The following is a 22786-nucleotide window of genomic DNA, read 5'->3' as shown; positions in this document are numbered from 1 at the left end:
TCATGTGCCGCCCCCAACATGATCACAGTGCATTATCCAAACAAGGAAGTTGATTGGAACAATACCATAAGCCAGACTACAGACCTTCCTCAGATTTCACTACGTTAGCAGGTGTCATTCTTATGTTTTCTAGTATAATTCTATGGCATTTTCTCCTATGTGTAGATTTATATGCCCATCACTGCAATCAAGATACAGACGTTCTGTTTCCTCAAAGCAAACCCCTCACGTGGCTCTTGCTAGTCAGTCCCATCTCTCCTTCCTTTCCCTAACTCTTGGTGACCATTCTCCATCTCTCTCTACTTTCTTTTCACATCAAGAACTTTATATAAATGGAATCATTTAGTATATAAACTTTTGAGATTTTTACATTTTTTATTTCAAACATAATTCCCTTAAAACCCAGCCAAGTCATTGCATATATTAATAGTCTATTACTTTTATTGCTGAGTATTCCATTTCGTGATGTGGAACAGTTCAGTGACTCATATATTCACAAGGGCATTATGCCGTTTCACATTACTGGTGATTATAGGTTAAGCTTCTATGACATTAGTGTCGAGGTTTTTGTGATAAATTGTTTTCATCTTTCTCATAAATGCCTAAGAGTGTTAGTGTTTGGTCATATGGTAAGAACATACCTTCTTTAAAAACTGCCCACCAGTTTCCATAGTGGCCTTGCCATTTTTGTATTCCCACTGATCTATGAGTAATTCTGTTCCCCTGCATCCTCACCAGTATTTGATAGTGTTAAGTATTTTTAAGCCATTTTAACAGACACAGTAGTATCTTGTGGTTTTAACTTGCATTTCCCTAATGATAAGGGTTGCTAAACATCTTTTCCTGTACTTATCATTTGCATATTTCTTTAGTGATTGTGTAAGCTTTTTGCCCATCTTTTAGTTGGGTTCTTATTAGTGAGAGAGTCCTTTAAATGTTCTGGATATTATATATATGTATTGAGCTCCACAACTTGGGGTGAGGGGAGGAAATTTATGCATCTCATACTGTTTTACATGTTCTAACAAATATATATACAACTTTTGCAACTTAAAAATAAAGTTAGGTAAATGTTTTTACTTTTTAAAGATTTTTACTTTTTAAAAGATTATAGCAAAATTATGGATGTTAGATCAAATTTATTGCTTAGCGATTACTGCATAAAACACTTAACAAGGTAGATTGTACTAAAAGCTCCAATTTATAAGTGAGTTAAGAAAGAGTACGATAGTTTAACCATCCTAAGTCACACAGTTTGTATGTGGTTTCAGTAGTAGCCTTTCTCATTTATTTGCATAATTGAGATACAGGAAATTTTCTTAGAATAGCTGTGTCCAAAGTTTACAGAGTTATTGGCAAATTGCCCTCTACAATTATTATTTCCTTTTATACACCCACCATCAAGGACTGCTTGCCCATTTTCTTACCAACATGGATTATCAGTCTTTAATTTACTAAACTCAAAGGTGAAAAAAATACTTTATTCTTCAAAGTTGCATTGCATTTATCTTAGGTTGAACATTCTTTCAGATGTGTGTTGTCCATTTACAATTTATTGCTGAAGACCAATTTCAAGGGAAGAAACACAAAATATCAAAGACACAAATTTTTTCCCTCCAATCTTGGAAGGATGACTTCATCTGTGAGACTGTATCTCTGATGACTGAATAGGGTAAAATATCATGATTGACCCTATGAACTGTACTGCTGAAACTTACACCTAAATAGTTCAGTGATTATTATTGACTGGGAATAGTTGTGACTTGAAGAAAAAATAACCTCGAGACAACATGAATATTCTAATCCAAAATTATAGATCTTACTTCTGAAAAGGAACCAACAATGAGAGACTGTCTTGTATCTCCCTTTTTATTTTTCTCTAAATGTTCTGAAATGCTGCCGTGTGTTCCGTCTCTGCTTCTGAGGAGCAGTATCACCATGGGCTCATTGCTTAACCTCTTAAGGCCTGATCTTCTAATATGCAAAATAGGGATAATGATAGTCCCTATCTCAGAGGACTGGAATAACAGGAAGATAATGATTTTAAGGTGTTTCTCACATTAAATATTCTCAATAAAAGTTGCTATGATGAAAGCTAGAGAAGCCAATTTATATCAATGGAAGGTCTATAAGGAGCCACCTACATCTAAGATAAAATTTGTAATGAAAGGTAGAACGTGGTGAAATTGCAACAAACGAATCTGAATTTAAATGAAAATGGAGACTTAATATTTCTCCTTCATATTACTGTTATCCATTCTTACAGATGGAACAATCTTTTAAAATCAGAAGTCAAGTCATGTCTTTCCACTGCTTGCAATCTGCCTTTCAGTTCACTTAATAGTGAGTGCAGTGGGTGCAGGGCTGGCGGTCCAGCAGCCTCGCATAGCAACACCACCTGCATGATGCCGGGTCTGAGGCTGTATGAAACCAGTGCATTTGGACCACCCAGCCCAAAGCTGAGGATGTCCTCCGTGACTTGTGCAGTAAATAAAACCTAAAGCATCTTCCCAAGGATGTGATCAGAAGGTAACTGTAAGTTTAAAAATTCTACATGAAAACAATGTGCAAATGGTCCATAACCAAATGGAAAGATGCACCATCACACTCATATTGAAGGAATTCGAGTTAAAATAGCTAGTTTGACTGGTTTGTTGAAACAGCTCCCTGACATCTCCCTTTGCTTCCATTCTTACAGATGGAACAATCTTTTAAAATCAGAAGTCAAGTCATGTCTTTCCACTGCTTGCAATCTGCCTTTCAGTTCACTTAATAGGTATTTAAACATAAATCATTATCATACTTTAAAATAAACTTAAGATAAATGATATCATTCTGCAACTTTTTACATTTTAATGTCTTAGGTATCTTTTCACACGAGCATGTAGAAATCTGTCTCTGTCTCTTTAGCAGCTGTACTATATTCCATAGTGTGGTTAAGGTTCCTTTAGCTCTTAGTCAACATTTAGATTGTTAAATTTCTGCTGTTATAAATAAGGCTGAGCATCCTCTATGTGCCTTCTTGTTGTTAAGTGAGAGTGTTTTTCTAAGGAAGTTAAGGCGAAGTAATTAAAAAAAAAATTCACAGCTACTGCCAAGTTGCCTTCCAAATTAGCTGTGGGGACACCTCACCAGGGGAGTGTGAGAGACCTAGTTATTCAAACCTTTCCCAATATTTGCTACTAGATGTTCTGGTCCGTTCCACTGTTTATTCCTGTGACTCGTATCATTCTTTAATTCTGGAAAATCCTTGTGTATTCTTTATTTAAATATTGCATCCCTCCACCGTCTCCACTTTCTACTTGTGAAAGGTGGAACTTCTAAATCTTCACTTTGTTTCTTAATTTTTCCTTCATACCTACAATCTCTTCTTTAGAACTGCATCATGGGAGCGCCCGTGGCTCATCTTAAACTCAAGGATTTGCTCTTCTGCAGAGTCCATTTTTATGTGTCAGTCTCCACCACGGGTGCTGCCCTCGCGCGTCCTCGCGGCTGCCGGAGAGCGCGGGAGCGCGCAGGCCAGGCGGAGTCCCTACTGCTCGCGCCCCTGCCAGGACGGCCGCTCAGCAGCCAGGGGGACGTCGGGGCAGCTCCTGCGGGCGGCGCTCCTGGGCGCCAGTGGGCTCCGGCAGGGACACTCTCCTTGCCCATCATCAAATACTTGAGCGGGAACCTGCTCCGAGACAGCAATGCCTCGGAAGTTGGTGTGCTGGCCAAGATTTTCATTGACAGGGGAAGCCCGTCCCGGCAATATCATGACTCGGCTGACCCTGCACGAGCTGAGAAACCACGACCAGGAGAGCTGGCTGCTGGGTGGTTTCCCCAGGACTCTTGCACAAGCCGAAGCCCTGGACAGAGTTAATTTGATACACCTGGTAAAGAACCCGAATGTGCCCTTTGAGGTCATTCGGGAACGCCTCACTGTTCATCCACCGCGTCCACAACCTCGACTTTAACACTCCCAAAGCCGTGGGCATGGGTGACTTTGACTGGAGAGCCTCTCCTTCACCGTGAGGATGATAGACCAGAGACACTTACTAAGAGACCCAAGGCTTATGAAGACCGAACAAAACCGTCCTGGAATACTACCAGGTTAGCTATTGCTATTACTATTCACAAGTAAATTCTCTTATCTCTCAGCTTCAGTTTTCTCAACCCTGAGGGATAAGTCCACTGAGGAGGCATCACCAGGTGACACACAGTACTAGCTAGACGTGGGGTCAGAGGGAAGTGTCAGACAAATGCAATCCAATACCAGACAAGAGAATGCCAATTTCATATTTTCATACCCTACAACCCAGTAATCCCACATCTGGAAATCAATCCTATATAAACACTAGTAGGTATGCATAAGATATATTTGTAAGAATATGCATTATTGCATTGTTTAAAAAACATAGATACCATAGGAACCTGGATAAATTATAATACAGGCATACAACGAAGTGAGTATACCCTTATTAAGAATGGGGCAGGGTCTATAAGGACTGACTTGGAAAGGTTTGTCAAAAAAAAAAACAGGCTGTATACTAATATGCATAACATCTCATTCTGCCTTTTGAAAGCCTTTTTTAAATAAACAGAAAAATCCATTTACATATCAATTATGTCTCTAAAAATTAATTTAAAAAATTAATTCAGGAGAGTGCACCCTAGGGTAGACTATGGACTTTGGGCAACAGTGATACGTCAACGGAGGTCCATCTATTGTTAACACCTGTGCCACTGTGGTGCTGGACACCAACAACTGGGGAGGTGGTGCAGGTTTGGGGACAGGGGTGTGTGGGAACTCTCTACTTTCTGCTCAGTTCTGCTGTGAACCTAAAACTGCTCTAAAAAATGAAGTCCATTTATTAAAAAATATTTGGAGGATGGATACACACAAAACTGTTAACCCTGTTGTTGTGCTGAAGGGGAGTAGGATGAAGAGAAAATGGAATATTTTCATGCAAATTATGCAGTACTGTTTAGTATTTATATCAATAACACAACTGCATATTATTTTATAAAACAGTACTTTATATCATGATTAAAAAACCGGGGGGTACACACGAAGCTATTGGTGGTGGTTACTTCTGGGGAGCCTGACTGGAGGCTGGGAATAAGGCACTACTCGTTTTATTTTAGTTTTATACAGATTTAACTTGTCATGATTTGGCCTTGTATAATTTAATCAGAGTGAGAAAGAAAAAAAATTTAAAAAGACTAACCCAGCCACTGTTTGTTTAATCTGCTGCAAACTCAAAAACTAGCTGAGACAAAGGCCACCATCTCAGAGAGCCTGGGCCCAGGACCAGTTCGATAATTTGTAAGGCCTACTACAAAGTGAAAATGAGGGCTCCTTATTAAAAAGTTACCAAGAACTTGAAGATGGTGGGAGCATAATATTTTAAAGTGAAACACGACCTCGGTGCAGGGCCCCACAAAGCGCCTGCTGGGACCCCAGAGCCCGCTGCCGGACGACTCCTGCAGCACAACCTGCCAGGGACTCGGCACACTGCCTGTCCCACCTGAAACGGATGCACAGTCACTTCACCCAATCATAAAACTGCTTCTGGGTTTGGTCGGGTTTTCAAATTTTTCTTCTCTCCCTCCCCTCACTTTGCTACAATGTGTACTTCTTAAAAAACAACAGCCTCTGTGTTGCTGTGTCACATCTCAGCCTTGAGCAACCATTTCTAGACAAGCAGTGATATCTCTGCATGGAGGGTATAAAATGGAGCGGCCATCAGACACTGCGGTAGAAAGGAGGGCAAGAGGACAGGTGTCACTGGGGAGAACCCTCTGTGTCACCACTGACCTCCCCCAGTGCCCTGGCCTCCCCGCTAGCACTAGAATATCAGGCCATTTAATCTAGCAAAAACACTTTGAATCCCATTTACTGTGTGCCAGGCATTGTGCTAAGTGCCAGGAGTGTTAAATTGAGAAAATGATGACATTTTTGAGTGCTCACCATGAGCTAAGCACTGTGCTAAGCATGTTGCCTGTGTTGTCTCATTGAATCCTTCTAACAGCCTCCAGTCTTTGCTCCTTTACCCATTAATAAATCTGAGGCACAGTCAGTAAGTGGTACAACAGGGGTGGGGGGCACTGCAATGCCATGCTGCTCCTCAGCCAACACAAGCCAAAATTTAAAAGAAGCCTGCCATTCCACCCTCCACATTTTCTCAGACATGAGCACACCAAGTCAACCAGAATTACCTAGGTACACTTCCACGGCCGGTCCTTTTCACAAAAAAGCTGCATTCACCTCCTTTTTGGTCTCATTTTTCTAGACACTCAGTTTCCAATCCTTGGTTTAAGTGGAGAAAAACACTAAAGTTGATGGCTCATAAGCTTGTCTTGACATATTAGAGGATGATTCTTGAAGATTCAGTAGAGCTAAGGGGACTCAACAGAGCCTCCTTTCTTAAAAATAAATAAAAAACCTAGTGGCTCTCTATTGCCAACAAATGAAACAAGTTCTTTAGTGGGATTTTTAAGGACCTACAAAAACTGACTCCAGCCTACCTTTCTGATTTCATTTCCCAACCATCCTCCAACCCACACCACCCACACACTCGTTCTATTTACCCTGATTATGCACTTCTTGTTTTTTTTTCATGCATTATTCCCTTTGTCTAGAATGTTCTCCCTTCCCACATCCTACTTACCTTCCTCCAATACCCAGTATCAAATGTCACAATGTCTCAGATCTAGTCCCCTAAACCCCCAGTTCCATTTTCTGGGTTCCCACAACATCTAGTATTTATGGTTGCTAAGGGATGGTTTGGGCCCTGTGAAAACAATATGGGGGGCCCTCTCAGGAAAGGTGAGCCAGCTTACCATACTCACATGGGATTTTATTGATCACAACATGGATTCATTGATTATAATGCTGGGTCTCCTTCTGGAGTGACAGGCCCTGGTGGTCTGTCCTGGCTTCCTCCCCTATCACTGGCCCTGCCTGTGCATGACATTATTATGGTCCTTACACATGACATTGTAATATTTCCATCTTATTCCCTTACATTTGTCCTCCCCACTTCTAGGGACCTGCCTGTGAGGTGGGTTTGTGAGGTTCTTCAAATCACCACCATTGCAAAGGCTAGTATCCTGGGAGCAAGGTCGTGACCGTAAGAGAAAAAGACCAAAGAAGCTACTTTATATCCCTAAATCCTTAGATTTAGAGACAGCTTACTCTCCCTAAAGAAATTTCCCCAAGGCAAATATTTAGAATCAATTTACACTTGGTCCAGCTGAGGGTAACTGACAGGACACTGATCACTGACTAAACACAGCCCCACTGACTGCAGATTGCAGGGACGGCAGCTGGACTGACACCTTGGTGACACAAGGATCCTGCAGGGATGCTAGCCTCCAAGGAGGCTCTTTCATGGGTCTCGTGCTTAATCGCTGTCTGAGGCTATTGAAGGGGATTTAGTCTCCAGTCAGAGCTGTGGACGGTGCTGAGGGGCTTCAGGCTTTGGAGGGGCCTGGCCTGTTCAGATCTCAAAGACGCAGCAGGTGTGAGAATAGGTTTTTTATGCAAAACGCTTCTAAAAGACAAACAAATTGTGAGTGCACGTGTACTCACAGAACTGGCCCATAACCGCCCTGACCCCTGACCCTGACACAGGACACATCATGAGGAAAGCAAGCAAGCGCCACTGGGGAATACTGGCTGAAGCAGCTCCTCCCCGGCACTGCCTGGCCCCCCGGCTCGCACACACTGACCCGGCGCCGCATTCCTTCTTAGGGAAGCCCTGCGTGCACGTTTCAGTCTGCTTCCACCCCGACCCAGATGCTTGATGTACACAGGACTGGCAGCATGTGCTGTCCCTGCCCTGGCGTCACCCTGGGGACGGTGACTTCTCTGCGAGCCAGTCTGCCCTTTCACCGACTCAGCCCAGATTAGCCTGCAGATGATCCGAAGAGCACTGTCCTCTCCTGGCTGCTCCCCAACTCAGAAAAACCCTCGTAAGCCTGGGGCAGAACACCTCTTGGCCCTTAATATGATGGTGCAGTGGGGACCATTTTCCTCCTGTCTCCACTTTTCTACTTCTGCCCGTAGAGAAAAGGATACCAACCAACCAACATTTCCATCCTCGGCAGATGGCCTAGAGGGGGGCTCTCACCTTTGGCTCCACTTCCTTATTTACTCCTCCCAGGACGGAAACGTTACTTGTCTGAAGAGATGGCTGTAAAGCATATTTTAAATAGATCGTGCTTTTTCTTTGGGCAAAGTTAGCATCAACAGCCACGATACCCGCTCCTCTAAGATCTCTCGGCGGGAGCTCAGCCTCTGTTTGGTGATCACACCAGCGCAGTTCCCTGCCTTACTGAGGGAGAGGCCTGCCCTTCTTGTTTTCTTCCCTTGCGTCTGGGGGGTGGGAGGCCCTGTGGTATTCCCCAGACCATCTTGACCAATAATCAATCTGATTCTGAACTCTGATCCCTCAGTTAGCTCCTTACATCTGTTCATAGTTAAGACTTGGAAGAAAAGGGGCTGATTAACTGGTCACCACTTAACTTCAGACAGTTAGCAGCCTTCAAAAGGTGTTCAAAGTTTAGTCTACACTGCCTACCCCCTCTCCATAGTCCTATAGGCAGCTCATGTTACCTTCACCTCTACTGAAGTTTACACACACAGACGGGCACAGCCTCCTCCGCCTGAACATGGGGGACCCTGCGGTAGACAGACAGTGGTCCTCCAAAGATGCCGACATCCTGATTCCTGGAACCTGTGAATATGCTGTCACACGACAAAGGGATTTTGCAGGGGTGATTAAACTAAGGATCTTGAGATAGATTAGCCTGGATTGTCGGGTGGGGGGTGATGGAATCACGCGGTCCTTACAAGAGAAAGAGGAGGTAAGAGGGCCAGAGTCGCAGATTTCCAGATGCTCGACGCTGGCACTGCACTGAAGACGGAGGAAGGCGCCGGGAGCCCAGAAATGCAGGCAGCCTCTGAAGGCTGGAAAAGGCAAGGCACCTCTCCTCGAGCCTCCAGAAGTAATGCGGCCCTGCTGGCTGACACCTTGACTGGGGCTCCATGAGACCCATTTCCGACTGGAACCATGAGATAATAATTTGCACTGGTTTAAGCCACCTAGTTTATGGTCATTTGTTACCACAGCCCTAAGAAACTCATAGATTTTGGTACCTGGAGTGAGGTGTTGCTGCTACAAATAACTACAACATTGAAGTGGCTTTGGAATGGGCAGTGGGCAGAGAGTGGAAGAATTCTGAGGAGCACGGAAGTGTCTCGAGTACCCTGAACAGATTATTGGTAGAAATGTGGACGCTAATGACCCTGCTAGTGAGGACTCAGAAGAAGTGAGGGGCATGGGAGAGAGAACCTACTTAGGGAATACCTAAATTGTCATGAGCAGACTGTTACAGAAATAGGGACATTCAAAGTGCTGCCACTGAAGGCTCAAATGCAAATGAAAAACGCATCATTGGAAACTGAAAGAAAGTGGATCCCTGTTTTAGAGTGGCAGGAACCCACCTTGATTTTAGCCCAGTAAAACCCATTTTGCATTTCACTCCTCCAGGACCACAAGGTAGTAGAGTTGCTTTGTTTTAAGCCATGAAGTTTGTGGTAACTTGTTATAGCACATGGTCCTTACACATGACATTGTGATATTTCCATCTTATTCCCTTACATTTGTCTTCCCCTACTTCTAGGGACCTGCCTGTGAGGTGGATTTGTGAGGTTCTGCAAATCAGCACCATTGCAAAGGCTAGTATCCTAGGAGCAAGGTCGTGACTGCAAGAGAAAAAGACCAAAGCTACTTCTTTAATTAATGGGAAACTGATACAGATTCCATAGCAAACTGGAGCTCAGCCAATGAATAGTCCTCTCCAAGTTACCAAGCTATTCTGTTCACCTGTCATGTGACACAAAGTGATAGTAGTGTGCTAGTCAAGCAGTAGGCAGACATGGGCTCAAATATCGTCTTTGCCATTGTATGCATTAACAAATCAACAAATATTAAGCACCACTGTGTGGCAGGCACCTTATTTGACACTGGGAATATAATGGTGCGCAGAGGACGCTAAATGTGTGAATGTAAGAAAGTCACTTAATTCCCACGAACCTCAATTTCCTTATTTGCAACACCGGAATAACAATGTACTTCTCTTGTTCAAGTATGCAATGCATGTAAAGTTCTTATCAAAGTTCCCAATAAATAGCAGATATTATAAAGTCTTCCTTTCTCTTGTTCTAAAAGGCTATTTCTACAACCCAGGCTGCAGCAACACAGGATTTAAAGACTTTGAAACTTCAAAAACAAAGACCCTCCCACCACACACACACTTCCTTGCTAATCGACTTTTCTATTCCACTGCTCACCATCAAACACAGTGCCAAACTCACAGACTCAAAGGTGTCCGCCTCACACTGTTTACACACCTGGGGATGTTCTTCTCCCCCCAAAACCCTGACACGCAGCCTGGTGTGCATCTAATGTAAATCATTCACGCTGGCTGAGGAATCTAGCCTGACAGACTTTGGGTGACTCCAGGTGAATATGTGAACAGAGATATGACACATGTGCTCGTGTGACACAGTATCAATGAGGCAGAGTCCAAAAACATGAGGGAAGAGGGGGAATGTCACATCACCACTCAGCTTGGCCCATCAGGTCAAGATTTGTTCCTAAAAATTACTTTTTCATATCCTAACCTTCTAGAGTTTTACCTCTTGAGTCTGACTTCCACAAAGCTCTCAGTTTCCTGCTTAATACTAGTACCAACATCCTTTTTCCCCTTACAGATGTACTGCTAGCTTCAAGACTGCCTTCCCCCATGCCCACTCCCCTGGAATGGATGGACCATTCCAGGCAGGGCTGCGGCTGAGGAAACCCTTGGTCTCGCTGAGATGAGTGGAATACCCGGATCTTGGCTCCCCTCCCTCTGATTGGGTAACAGCTCCAAAAGCTGAGGCAGAAGAGGCGCCTCTCCTGTCCACATGCTCTTCCCAGGCTGACTGGTGTTGAGCATTCTATGGCCCTCCCCTAGAGACCCTTAGTCTCAGCCAGTGCTTGACCTGAATATGATTTTCCAGGTTAGGCAATGACCTTCTCAACTGTGAAGTTCACTGCCTCTGTGAAAATGAACTTTTTAAGATCCTTTGGAATCTGGGCTGAGTTTCTCTGAAAATATTTGTCATTAAATATCTTTGCTATTGCTGTGGACAGGTTTTCATTTCTAGTTTATCACAATCAATGAGGCTGAGCATAACGCTTGCTGAAGCTGCAAAGCTTAAAGGAATTACAAGCTATTACTACTCCTCGGCCCTCAGCCCAGGTCCCAAGAGGTCCTTCTTGTCCAAGCACCTCCAGGGAGGGGCTGTAAGCCCACCAGTTCCAAACAATCCAAGCAATGTTTTCCTTAGAATGAAGCGTGGACTCTCACCCTCCACTCCCACTTCCCAGCCAAGCTCTCAAACACACGGGAAGCCTGTCATCTTTGAGCCAAGTCTGGAGGCAGAGTTGGTGACCACCTCCTTTCTTGGCCCTTTGAGACTCTAGGATGTCCCCAGTAGAAACTTGAATTTCCCTTTGACAAGAGGCTTAAAAATTCAGCTATAAAGGTTGGTGTGTAAAGAAGACTAGAAAGGGGGTAACTTGGAAACTCTCCTGTCCCATCCAACACTCTTAGATCAAGTGTATTATTTTCCTAAGACGTATTTAAAAGTTGTTTCTCAAGATGAAGTTTTCAGGAGTCAGATTGGACTGTTCCAGCAGCACATTAAATGGATCGATAAAAAACAAAGGAACCATCATGAGCCTCCACTTCCTGACGCTGCATTAGCTGCCTCTGTGCCTCCGTGGGATTTGGAGGGACGCACGGCCTAGGGACGGTCCTTGCTGCTCTTTTCTCTCACTCCCCCCTCAGGACTGTATGCTCAGGAGCATACCTCTGAGTGCACATGGGACTGGATCTTAAGCAGGCACATGATCTCTGTTTGCTGCCACTGTTAGGGAAGAAATCCTTTTATTATGTATCATGGTGCCAACCCATAGTCTGCCAATGGCTACCAATCCTGGAAGAGGTGGTAATGGAAAAATGAGAGAGGTGCATGAAATACAGGCTGGAAGGAGAAAACCATCTCAGAATGTACTTATTAAACAGAAATATTTAATTTCAGAAAAACTATGAGGTCTTCATTCTAGTTTTTTATTTACATGGCCATTACAAATAGAAGGGGTGGAGCTACAGGGTATTATACTCAGTGGCTCAGTGAAATAAGCCAGGCAGAGAAAGACAAGTACCAAATGATTTCCCTCATCTGTGGAGCATAAGAACAAAGCAAAAACTGAAGGAACAAAACAGTAGCAGACTCACAGAACCCAAGAATGGATGACACTTACTAAAGGGAAAGGGACTGGGGAGGGTGGGTGGGAAGAGAAGGAGAAGGGGAATAAGGGGCATTACGATTAGCACACAATATAGGGGGGCACGGGGAAGGCAGTACAGCACAGAGAAGACAAGTAGTGACTCTATAGCATCACCATGATCAACAGTGACTGTTGTGGGGTATGTGGTGGGGACTTGATAATGGGGAGAATCTAGGAACCATAATGTTGCTCATGTGATTTTATATTAAAAAGATACCAAAAAAATCAGATTGTTTTATTGTTGAAAAAAAAATAGAAGGGGCAGAGTGTTATTCTAAGACAATGAAAAAAAGCACGGATGGATGGAGCCAGCAAAGACTTAACTTCACGGATTCTCTGAGGTAGAGGGTGCTAATTCCCCTTCTCAGCCATCTCGCTCCCTCCCACCAGGCCGGGTCAGAACACATAACATAGAGAACTCCAGCAGACATGATGAACTCCTTGCCCTCAGAAAGTAAAATGCATTTTACCAGGACTCGGCTTCCTGAGCTAGAGACTGCTAAGCCAGCGTCACACTCCTGGGCTCTGAATTGCAAGGTGAGTGTGGAGGCCACTGACTGGAGGAAGCTGCTCCACCGCAACAGCCCTGATCTGTTTCTCCTCCAGTACAGATATGCATACACCTCCCAGGGCCATCATTGCCATGACAACAGCAGAGGTTGGGGGTGAGCAGGTTAGTGGACCAGCATGCACTCTAAATTCTCTAACAAGGCCTCAGGCTGCTCTCAAGCACCAAGTGGAAAAATTCATGTTGGCAGTGCTTCTAAATGGATTCCAAAAAAAATCATGGCTTCTTTCTGGGGAAGAATCAGAAATGGAGTTCCCCTGGGGCCCGTGGGGAATTGACTTTTTTCAGAGAAGTCGGAATCCCTAACACAAATAAAAGCATGAATCTCCCTATAAAACTATGGCCCATAACCTGTGTCCATTTGCCACAGAATAGAGAGACACAACAAACCAGGAAAAAAACAATCCCCCAAGGGCACAAAAAGACAGGCACTTAAAAAAATATCTTCAGTATATTAGTCTTCCCTCAGAGATGACTCAGAAGCACTCAGTCCTAAATTCTGAAGTTGAAGGATCAATTCATACCTTCAAAGATCATAAAAATGGCTACCATTTACCACTGTTCACCTCGCTTCGTAATACATGCACATCACCTCATTGAATTCTTGCAACAACCCTATGTAGTGGACACTACTGTTATCTCCAGTTTGTAAAGAAAGAAACTGGGAATGAGAAAAGTTAAATAATGGTGCCAGGGACTTAGGACTGCTGAGTGGCAGAGCTGGAATTCATACTCTGACCCAGAGCCCAAGTAACTTCCTCTGACATAGGGAAAGGCCACTGTTTCTTGCAAGAATCAGAAGCAGATGCCTTCCTTACATAGTTTCTGAACCTCCGAAGATATCAGACAACCTCAGGAATATTCACTCTTGACTCTAGACCAGTTCTGAAATTTTAGGATACACTGAGATCACATGGAGGGCTTGTTAAAACATAGACTCTGGGTCCCACCCTGAGAACTTCCGATTGCACAGGAACGTCGTGTGCTACTCGAAGACGATATTGAGAACCACTGCCTAGTCACCCGAAGCCACAGGTCTCCAGCTAAGCCTCACTGCTGCAGCTGCCTCACCTACCTAATTAATCACTCCTGTTCAGTCCCAAAGCCCTCTCCAGGGGCCTTGCTCGACTCTGACTACAGTGTTATCTTTGGCAGTGCTGAGAGTTTTGGAATTCCCTGAAGCACTTCTGAAACAGTGAGTATCTCCCACTCCAAAAATAATTTACTGTTGCCTTAGGGTAAGTCCGAAGATCTCCTGAAATGTAGAAAGAGGAGCCCGAAGAACCAGCTAGGAGACAGCAAAGCAGCCTGGCACCCAGAAGCCAGACTGGCTCTCTGGAAGGGCGGGAAGTCTTTTTATAACCCCTCGGGATTCCCTCTAGGAACTGGTCACAGGAGGGCACTCATTAAAAACCCTTCAGAGCATTCATCACACTGAGAAAGTTAGGTTGTAAATGCAAACGACTAGCCCTCTAATGCCCCTCCTCTCAAAACACTTCCCTGAAGCCGAGGCCATCACTGTGTGCTGTGCACGCCCTGTTTAGCTCATCTTTCTCTGCACAGTCTCCTGGGAAACTGCTAAAGGAAAAGCCCGTGATCTGGGTCTGCTCATCAGAAGCAAGGTTGGAGAAAAGGGCTGGTCATCAGAATCAACAGGCTATGCCTGAGTGTTTATTCTGCAGGTGCAGGAAACATCACCTGGTGATGTCCCCATGGATCCCTTCAGAGCCTAGCATCTTATCCTGGGCTTGTATGGACTGTGAAAATAAATGACCAGTTTAGTGATAAAGCAAAAGAATTCATCAGTGGAGGAAAAACAGCTGCAAGGAACACGTGTGGATGAGGATTAGCACACAGCAGGCCTCTCTCCCTTTATGCTTTACATAAAAGCTGCAGCTATTGTAGGTGTTGGTATGAGAAGGTGCTGGTTCATGAGAAGGGCTCAGATGTAAGTGTGGGGAGACTCAGGCAGCAGGGGGAAGCCTTTGGAAGCAACCACACCTTCATCATGAAGCCCTAAGGGCAAGAGAATTAACAAAAGGCAGGCTCTACTTGGGACTGGAAACAACTAAATGTTTTGAAGCATTTTATCCTTTTCTTTGGGCAGAACTAATAAATTCTCTTCATTCCATCCCCAGGAGGGCGGCTGCGGGGTGACGATGTATAGATATCTGGATGATCCAGACAACCTTAAAGGGTCTGTTTCTGAGCTTATAAATGAGAATGACTGAATTCTGGCCACCAGGTTATCAGCCAAGGCCACATCATAGATTGCAGAAAGCAGCTCAGAAACAAAGAAGTAAGAAGAGTAGACATTTATTAATATTGTATGATAAGCACTATATTCAGCTCTTTTTCTTTAGTTATCACGGCAACTTGATAAAATAGGTGTTATTATTATACCCAATTTACAGTTGGGGTAATTAAGAAAACATGAATTTAAGTAATTTGCTTATGTTCACGCAGCAAGTAACTTTGGACCTGGAATTCAATTCAGATCTGGCTCCAAATCATCATCGTAATCTTTATGCCGTATCCCCTCCAAACATATTTTGATTCCTAAAACCCACAAGTACCAAAAGGCCAGTGCAGAAGGCAGAGGAGCACCTCCTTAACTTCCTGTCCTCGGTGTGGATACCTTATCAGCATGGTGCAAAGTGTGGCTAGGTCACCAGTGGAGTGAGCTCTGTCCAGCTGGGTCCATAAGGAAGGCGCTTCATGAGTCAGCAGCCAGCCGCAGTCCTGAATGGAACTGATTCCACAGCAGGAGCAACAGAGACTCCTTTCCTACCTTCTACCAGCATTCTTTTGAATCTAAAGGATAGGCCTGGGCCAGATGCAGGTGAATAATCAGTACAGAGTTCCTAACTCACATTTGCCTGGGAATCTGCACTGACCGGCCTCTCCAGTGAAAGGGAGAATGTCTTCAAAGTTAGTTCCTGGCTCACCAGACCTGACAAAGCCTCTGTGAGAACAAGAAAAGCTCTGAATGGGAACAAGAAGAGTTCTGCAGTGAAGGCAGGATAGCAGGCCGTGGTTTCATGCGGCTGCTTTCATTGAGCAGCTCTTCCCTTTCCAGATGCTTCCCCATCTTGCAACACTTGACAGTCTAAAACCACTTCCTCCTCCATCACTTCTTCACTCCATTATTGGTACTGGTATTGCGGATTTGTCAATGAACAATTGTATGTTCTTCTCCTTGCCATCTGGCAATATTAGCACTCTAATGAATTGCCTTAACTTGTGCTTTTGTTTTTTTGACAAATGTGACTTTTAGTTGAATTACGCAACATTCATAAATAGCAAATGCTGGCTGATTAGAATCAATGGAAGCCCTGAGAGTTGCCAGCAAAAATGGGCCCTTAGCTGCACATGTTACTTGGATAGCCTAATCATTTGAAATGCACCTGATTATTTTTGGGAAGAACTTTTTATACACACATTTATGTCATCTGTAATGTATGTATGTATGTATGTATTTGAATTTGGATGGATTCTTGCAAGCCAGCCATGCTATGAATATAGGTGCTACAAACACTTAGATTTGGAGCTAGACACACTTGGGTTCGAATCCTACCTCTGCCATTTATAAACTATGTGAACTTGGAGATGTCTCTTAATTAACTCTCTTTGTCTCCAGTTTCTCACACATAAAATACAGAGAATAAATCCCTTGTAAGAATATCATGAGGAATAAATGAGATCACACGCATTATATGCTTGGCACAGTGTACTGGTATATTATGGCTCAAAAATTAGTAACTATATTATCATCATGACATTCTGTTAATAGAGGATTATAATAGACACCATCTAGTCTCCAAAATCCTTCCTTCAGAAAACTGCCACAGAGATGGGCCTCCAAAGCCATATTTTTATGATATGATATTGTTTTAGTGATTGAGCAAGAGTAAGGATACTAAGGAAATGTGAGTTTAAGAAACTCTGGACTAAGAAACTATGAGGCAATCATGTCCAGCAATGTGCATGCCAAGGCAGAAAAAGTCTACAGAACAGTGTGGATGTGCAGAAAGAAGCAGGTCCAACTTTGGATTGAAGGCAAAGAGAATGATGCCTTGGTTCTGGTAACTCCACTTCCATGAGAAACCCCATTCCACCTGTCAGACTGTCTATCTAATCAATCAATCTATCTATCTATCTATCTATCTATCTATCTATCTATCTATCTATCTATCTATCTATCTATCTATCTATCTAATCTATCTATCTATCTATCTATCTATCTATCTATCTATCTATCTATCTATCTATCTATCTATCTATCTATCTATCTATCTATCTATCTATCTATCTATCTATCTATCTATCTATCTATCTATCTATCTATCTATCTATCTATCTATCTATCTATCTTATCTATCTATCTATCTATCTATCTATCTATCTATCTATCTTATCTATCTATCTATCTATCTATCTATCTATCTATCTATCTATCTATCTATCTATCTATCTAATCTATCTATCTATCTATCTATCTATCTATCTATCTATCTATCTATCTATCTATCATCTATCTATCATCTATCTATCCATCATCTATCATCTATCTATCTATCATCTATCTATCTATCTATCTATCTATCTATCATCTATCTATCTATCTATCTATCTATCTATCTATCTATCTATCTCCTTTCCTTTTGTTTACTACTTTGAGTGGGTTTCCATTGTCTTCAACCAAAAGATCTTTGCTAAGCAGTGTCATCTCTGTGCACCAGATCCTCTCTGTATGGCTAGATAGTCTAAGCATTTGAAAGGTACCTGGTTATTTTAAAAAAGAACTTTGGCACATACACACACACTTATATTATCTGTTTTCAACTATGAAGGACATTAAGTAGAAAACCATGATAATCATGTATGTAAGGAAGTCATGCATGTAAGAAAAGGAAGACTGGAAAGAGAGACATTAACATTCCTGGTCTTACAAAAACAGTTCATCTGACCCCTTTCCAGAACCCATGCAAGAGACAGACGACCCTGGGTCTTTACCTGGTGTCGCACTGGATACCGTTGGCCACTGCTGATCAGGCCCTCCCGGACCAGCACGCAGAATGCCAGCCTCCTCCAGGTGCACGGAGCTGAGTGAACACAGACCCAAAGAATGGTTAGAAGAAAATGTATTTCCAGATCTCCTTCCACCCTCAGAAAGTGCTTACATCTCTGGAGGCAGTGCTGCAGCTAACACATTTTACTCGGGCTTGAACTGAAGCAATTGCTGCTGAGTAGTCACCTTGCATAAACTGCAAAAGCACTGCTGACTTAGTGCTGGCTATACATTCAGGCAATGGACATGCTTTATATTTACGGCACTTTCGTTTTCATTAATGCCATGTGGGCCTCACTAAATCTAACGGGAAGCCCGTCAGAGGGCTAATGCCCTTTTAACCTCTCAATGCTGAGGCAGATGAGGAGAGGTCGTTCTCCCAAGTCCCAAGCCTCTTTTGCTGGTTCTCTACAGCCAAGAGGAAAACACACAAAAATTATGTCTGATATCTGCGATTTTATTCTAATTAAACTACCAGGTTAATTTTTAACCTCATTTTCTGTTTAACTCTTCCTGTGTCTTTTACTCATCCTAATTTCCTGGGACCAGAGGAAGTTCATTGCCACCACTCACAGACCCCCCAGCTCAGAAGACAGTGATTCACATGAAATACTGCAGGGAGTGTGACTAGAACTGGGAGACCCTTCGAGGCAAGTTGAGATAACACATGAACTCTTCAAAGACTGCAGAGGATGTCACATTCATTTACATATGTCTAATGCTAGCACGTATTAGACCCTCAAATATTTGTTGGATTAATGAATGAAGGAGGGAACAAATGGGACCCTAAGGGTAAACATCATCTAAAAAAAGCCATCCCCAAATTAGAGGATTCTTTAAAACTAGACAAAGGCCCATCCCACAAATTAAGTTACTAAAAAGTTACTTATACTACTGTCTGAGGAGGCCACCTATAAATTCGGTATTCTCTTACACTTGACGGCAAACAGTGTATCTAATAAAAATTCACTCATTAAGCCCTGCCCTATTGTTATTCTTCCCTTCATCTACATCCTAGAACTTCTCTTTTTCTCAAATATTAATATCCAGGTGCTTCTGGATCCTACCAGCAAATTATATGGGTTCAATCAGAATCATTTTGAAGATGTAACCACTCTGGAACCAGCTCAGCTCAAAACAGAATTCTCAAAGGAATGTTGCCTGCTGTCTGAGGCTGGAAAGGCCAAGAAGCCAACCCCGTGTGTGAACAGGATGAGTATCCCTTAAGTTCACAACTCCACCGTATGTTCAATGTACTATATTATGAGGAATGAATTGCATTTAGCTTCAATTTTTATTTCATTTCATATCCTACCTAAATCTCCTAATATCTTAATTGAAAACTGAACAGAAGTACGTTTGGCTTTTTCTTTTTCATTTAAAAATGGGATAAGGAAGTGATACGTTTAGCATTTTTTTAAATGTAGTTTTTAAGGTACATATCATAGCTTTGATACTTTCCAAGTAAAGCACTAATTTAATTGTGAGAGAAAGAGTTGGTATTACAAACCATGCTTTTTCCACAACAGCACAGATGCAGACAAAAGCACAAGCTGCTCTCTAACAAATATAGAGAATATGTCTGATACCTAGTATTCTGGCATCAGCATGAGTGTTTCTGGCCTAAAATCATGACCCAGTTCCAATGTGACATCTCATACAGCCAACTAGCGATTTTTGGCCTTTCACTCTTTGCTTCTCATTCAGAACTAGCACCCATTATATGATCTCTGTTCAATTTGTAATGTAATACTTGAGAATATGTTAATTTATTTTAATATGATACATTTTTAATGGGCTAAAACTAATTTTCCATTATTTCAACACATACTTTGTAAGCCCTCTCTTTAGAACTTGATCTAGATTTGGTGTTCATCTACTTAAGAGCTGCCCAAGTAGTCTGAGGGGCTAAATTTATTTCTTCTTTAAAACTAAATCCTTTGTGTGCTAGAGAGCATTAGTTTCTTGGTTTCCAAAAACACAAAGAATCGTTTATTTGACCCCATGGCATGGATACTACATCAGCTCTGGGAATAATGGTAGTTAATCAATTACTGTCAAAGAGACAAAGTAGAAAGAGCAAAATTATATTTAATCTGAGTCTTAGAGCAAAGCTATTTACTCTACGGTTAATTTAACGCAAGCTAGATTTGGTCTCCAGATATTCAATAAAAGCCTTTCACATGGCTTATCCTCTGAGGAGCCCATGCCACCAATGGTAAATAGACAGCAACAGGGTGGAAAAGATAAAGAGACTCTAATAGGGGTGAACATGGACAAGAGGAAAAACCAGTTATTGTGGCTGATAGGATATAACGGTCAGTGTGTGATGGAAAACCAAGGACAGCGCGTGTACATACATTACACACTGTATACAAGTCACGAACATCAGTGTTAGTCACAATTTTTAAGGGAGGGACAGAAAGTACAGGTGGGGAAGGGATGAAAGAAGTTGGGATTATTTCTTTATAGAAATGTTGAGGAAAGGAAGTACACAGCAGCGTGTCTCCGTGACTTTACAAGGGACTCACCTGCCAGCACCTGATGAGGATTTGACACCGACCACTTCCAATGTTTCAAGGAACAGACACAGAGACTCAAGTAATTGAATTTCCCTGGCAAAGTATCTGAAGTGTCTCGGTTCTAACAGCTGCTTCTGGCCTACAGAGACCAGTTTATCTGAGTTATCCCAAGTTAAATTTACTTTTGAGTGAAAAAAGGAAGGAAATACATACCTGTGCATTCCTGCTCTCAGGGAGGCAGAGTAACGCCAGTCAGGGTTGGGCTGTCGTGGCTGCAAAATCACAAAGGGGGTTTTTGTTAATATGGCGAAACAATGATCCCCCAGTGATGATGTTAATTGATTAGCTGTTCCTTACATTTTTCCATGCATGTGAAAAAAAAAAAAGAGTAGTAAGGAGCCCTTTCATGTGCAACTCTAAGATGATATCCATATGTATCATGCTTGAAGAGAAAATTAAATTAGCCCATCAGGGTCCCTGCACAGACTAAACATCACAGAAAACCATATCCAATGGTGCTGTGAAGCCACCCTTGGCTTTGTCCTGCTCAAAACAGGTCTATGTTCTTAAAGCAGCACTGGGGCAAAGACAGTCAGCTTTGAGACAGGAAAAGCTTCCATTGTTTTTGCCCCTCAAATGCCCCAGTAAGGGAATACCCCCAACTTGGTATTCCAGCTATAATAGGGTACATGACTACATGAGTCTGCCCGTCTGGCTGGACCACAGAGGACTGTAACCTGCTGCCGGCAGGGCAGACCGCAGCATGCTGGGCCCAGGACGGATGTGTCCAGTCACAACACCAGCAACGGGGAGCTGCCTCTGCTGCTGATTGAAGAGGACTGCTAGGGAGAGGAAAACGAACCACCGCACAGTTTGACCTTGTTCTGCCACTTAATCCTTTTCATAAAATTTTACTTGCTCCCTGCTCATCTAATTCCCTGAGTGCGTTGCTTGCTCACTCCGTTACTGTCACTAAGCTCTGACTGTCAAGCAGGCAGCAGCTGAAGCCCAAGAGGAGTCTGACTCACTCTGCACCACCTACGTGCTGGAAAGGTCTGCTGCCCTCTGTCTGCAAACTGCCAATTCAAAGTGGAGGGGACAAAGAGGAAAACATAGGCAACCTAAAGACTATCTGGGGAGTTACGTGCTGAGTAGAAGCTACTCAGGAATCACTGGAGACAAAATCAACCACATCACTATCTTGCATCTATTAGCAAAAAAGTTACTGTTAAAAAAACCCACCTCTGCTAGAATGTTTCTCTCAATGCGTTTTCATAGGCAGAGACTGAAGTGGCCCTGTCACTGGATACTGAAGTCTATCTGAGGGCAATGAGATGTCTGTGTTTTCCTCTGGATTATCATGATCATATTAGGATTCCATATATACCAGTAAACTATTTCAAAATGGCAATGATTCTTATTCCTATCATTCTTATACTTTATTCAAGGAATGCACAGTATTTCATAAACACACTCTTTCTCAACTGCCAGAGAAGAAGTGATCAGCATCTCAACTTCCAGACAGACTTTGGGATGGCTAGGTGGCATTCAGAGAGCTGGCCAAGGTCAAGATCCAGAGAAAGCTACAACTCGAGGCTACTTTACCTCAAATGTCCCCATGTACTAACTGCCCTCCCGGGTTGGTCCCTTCCACTCTGCTGGAGAGACAGGAGCAGGCAAGATTCTGCTTCATCCTTGGTTTTCCAGTTCACAGAATGCTACAGATGTTCCGTATAAAGTAGCATAAAACTGTCTACAGATGCCAAGAAGGGGTTCCCAACAATTTTCTACCAGTGGTGTCAGAAGGAAAAAAAAAAATCTTTGCAAATCATGTTGCAGACCTGAAAATGTGACTGAAATACTTGTTATTAATCATCACCCTCTCTCCTCTCACCATCAGCCACACTAGTGTCAGCTTGTCAGCTGTGAAATATTCCTTCAAGAAAGACGTTGACATCTGTTGAGCAAATGTTGCCAATTCTTCTATGATTGGGTAACATGCATGATGAAAATTGCTGCAACTTGATCTTTGGAATGAAATCACCAACCTCCTTTTCCTGAAAGGCACAGCTGTAGCAGGACTGACCAGGAAACAGTGCATTATACAATCTCACTTCCTCAACAACATTTAATTTGTCACGCTGCCATTTTCTGTAATAGTCCATCAGCAACGAGATGCTGCTCAGATTCATTTGTCAGAATCATAGTTATGAGATATCTTACAGCAGTAAGA

General features: G+C 42.9%; 1 protein-coding gene and 1 pseudogene across 9 annotated transcripts in view; one reads left to right on the top strand and one right to left on the bottom strand.

Moving 5' to 3' along the window:
- LOC118971986 (protocadherin alpha-C2) overlaps positions 1-22786 on the bottom strand; it is a 134495-nt gene that overhangs the window by 20635 nt on the left and 91074 nt on the right. For all 9 annotated transcript variants that reach the window (XM_073221836.1, XM_073221838.1, XM_073221843.1 and 6 more), the window contains exons 2-3: positions 20767-20825; positions 17977-18065 (exon numbers count right to left, since the gene is read on the bottom strand). In XM_073221836.1, coding sequence (XP_073077937.1) covers positions 17977-18065; positions 20767-20825 — 148 coding nt within the window. The remainder of the gene's footprint in view (positions 1-17976; positions 18066-20766; positions 20826-22786) is intronic.
- On the top strand, positions 3375-14140 carry LOC140846267 (GTP:AMP phosphotransferase AK3, mitochondrial-like; annotated as a pseudogene).

This window comes from Manis javanica, chromosome 14, assembly GCF_040802235.1.
Source record: "Manis javanica isolate MJ-LG chromosome 14, MJ_LKY, whole genome shotgun sequence".
Lineage (NCBI taxonomy): Eukaryota > Metazoa > Chordata > Mammalia > Pholidota > Manidae > Manis > Manis javanica.
The sequence above is the reverse complement of the archived record's forward strand: the minus strand, read 5'-3'. Positions and strand labels throughout refer to the sequence as shown.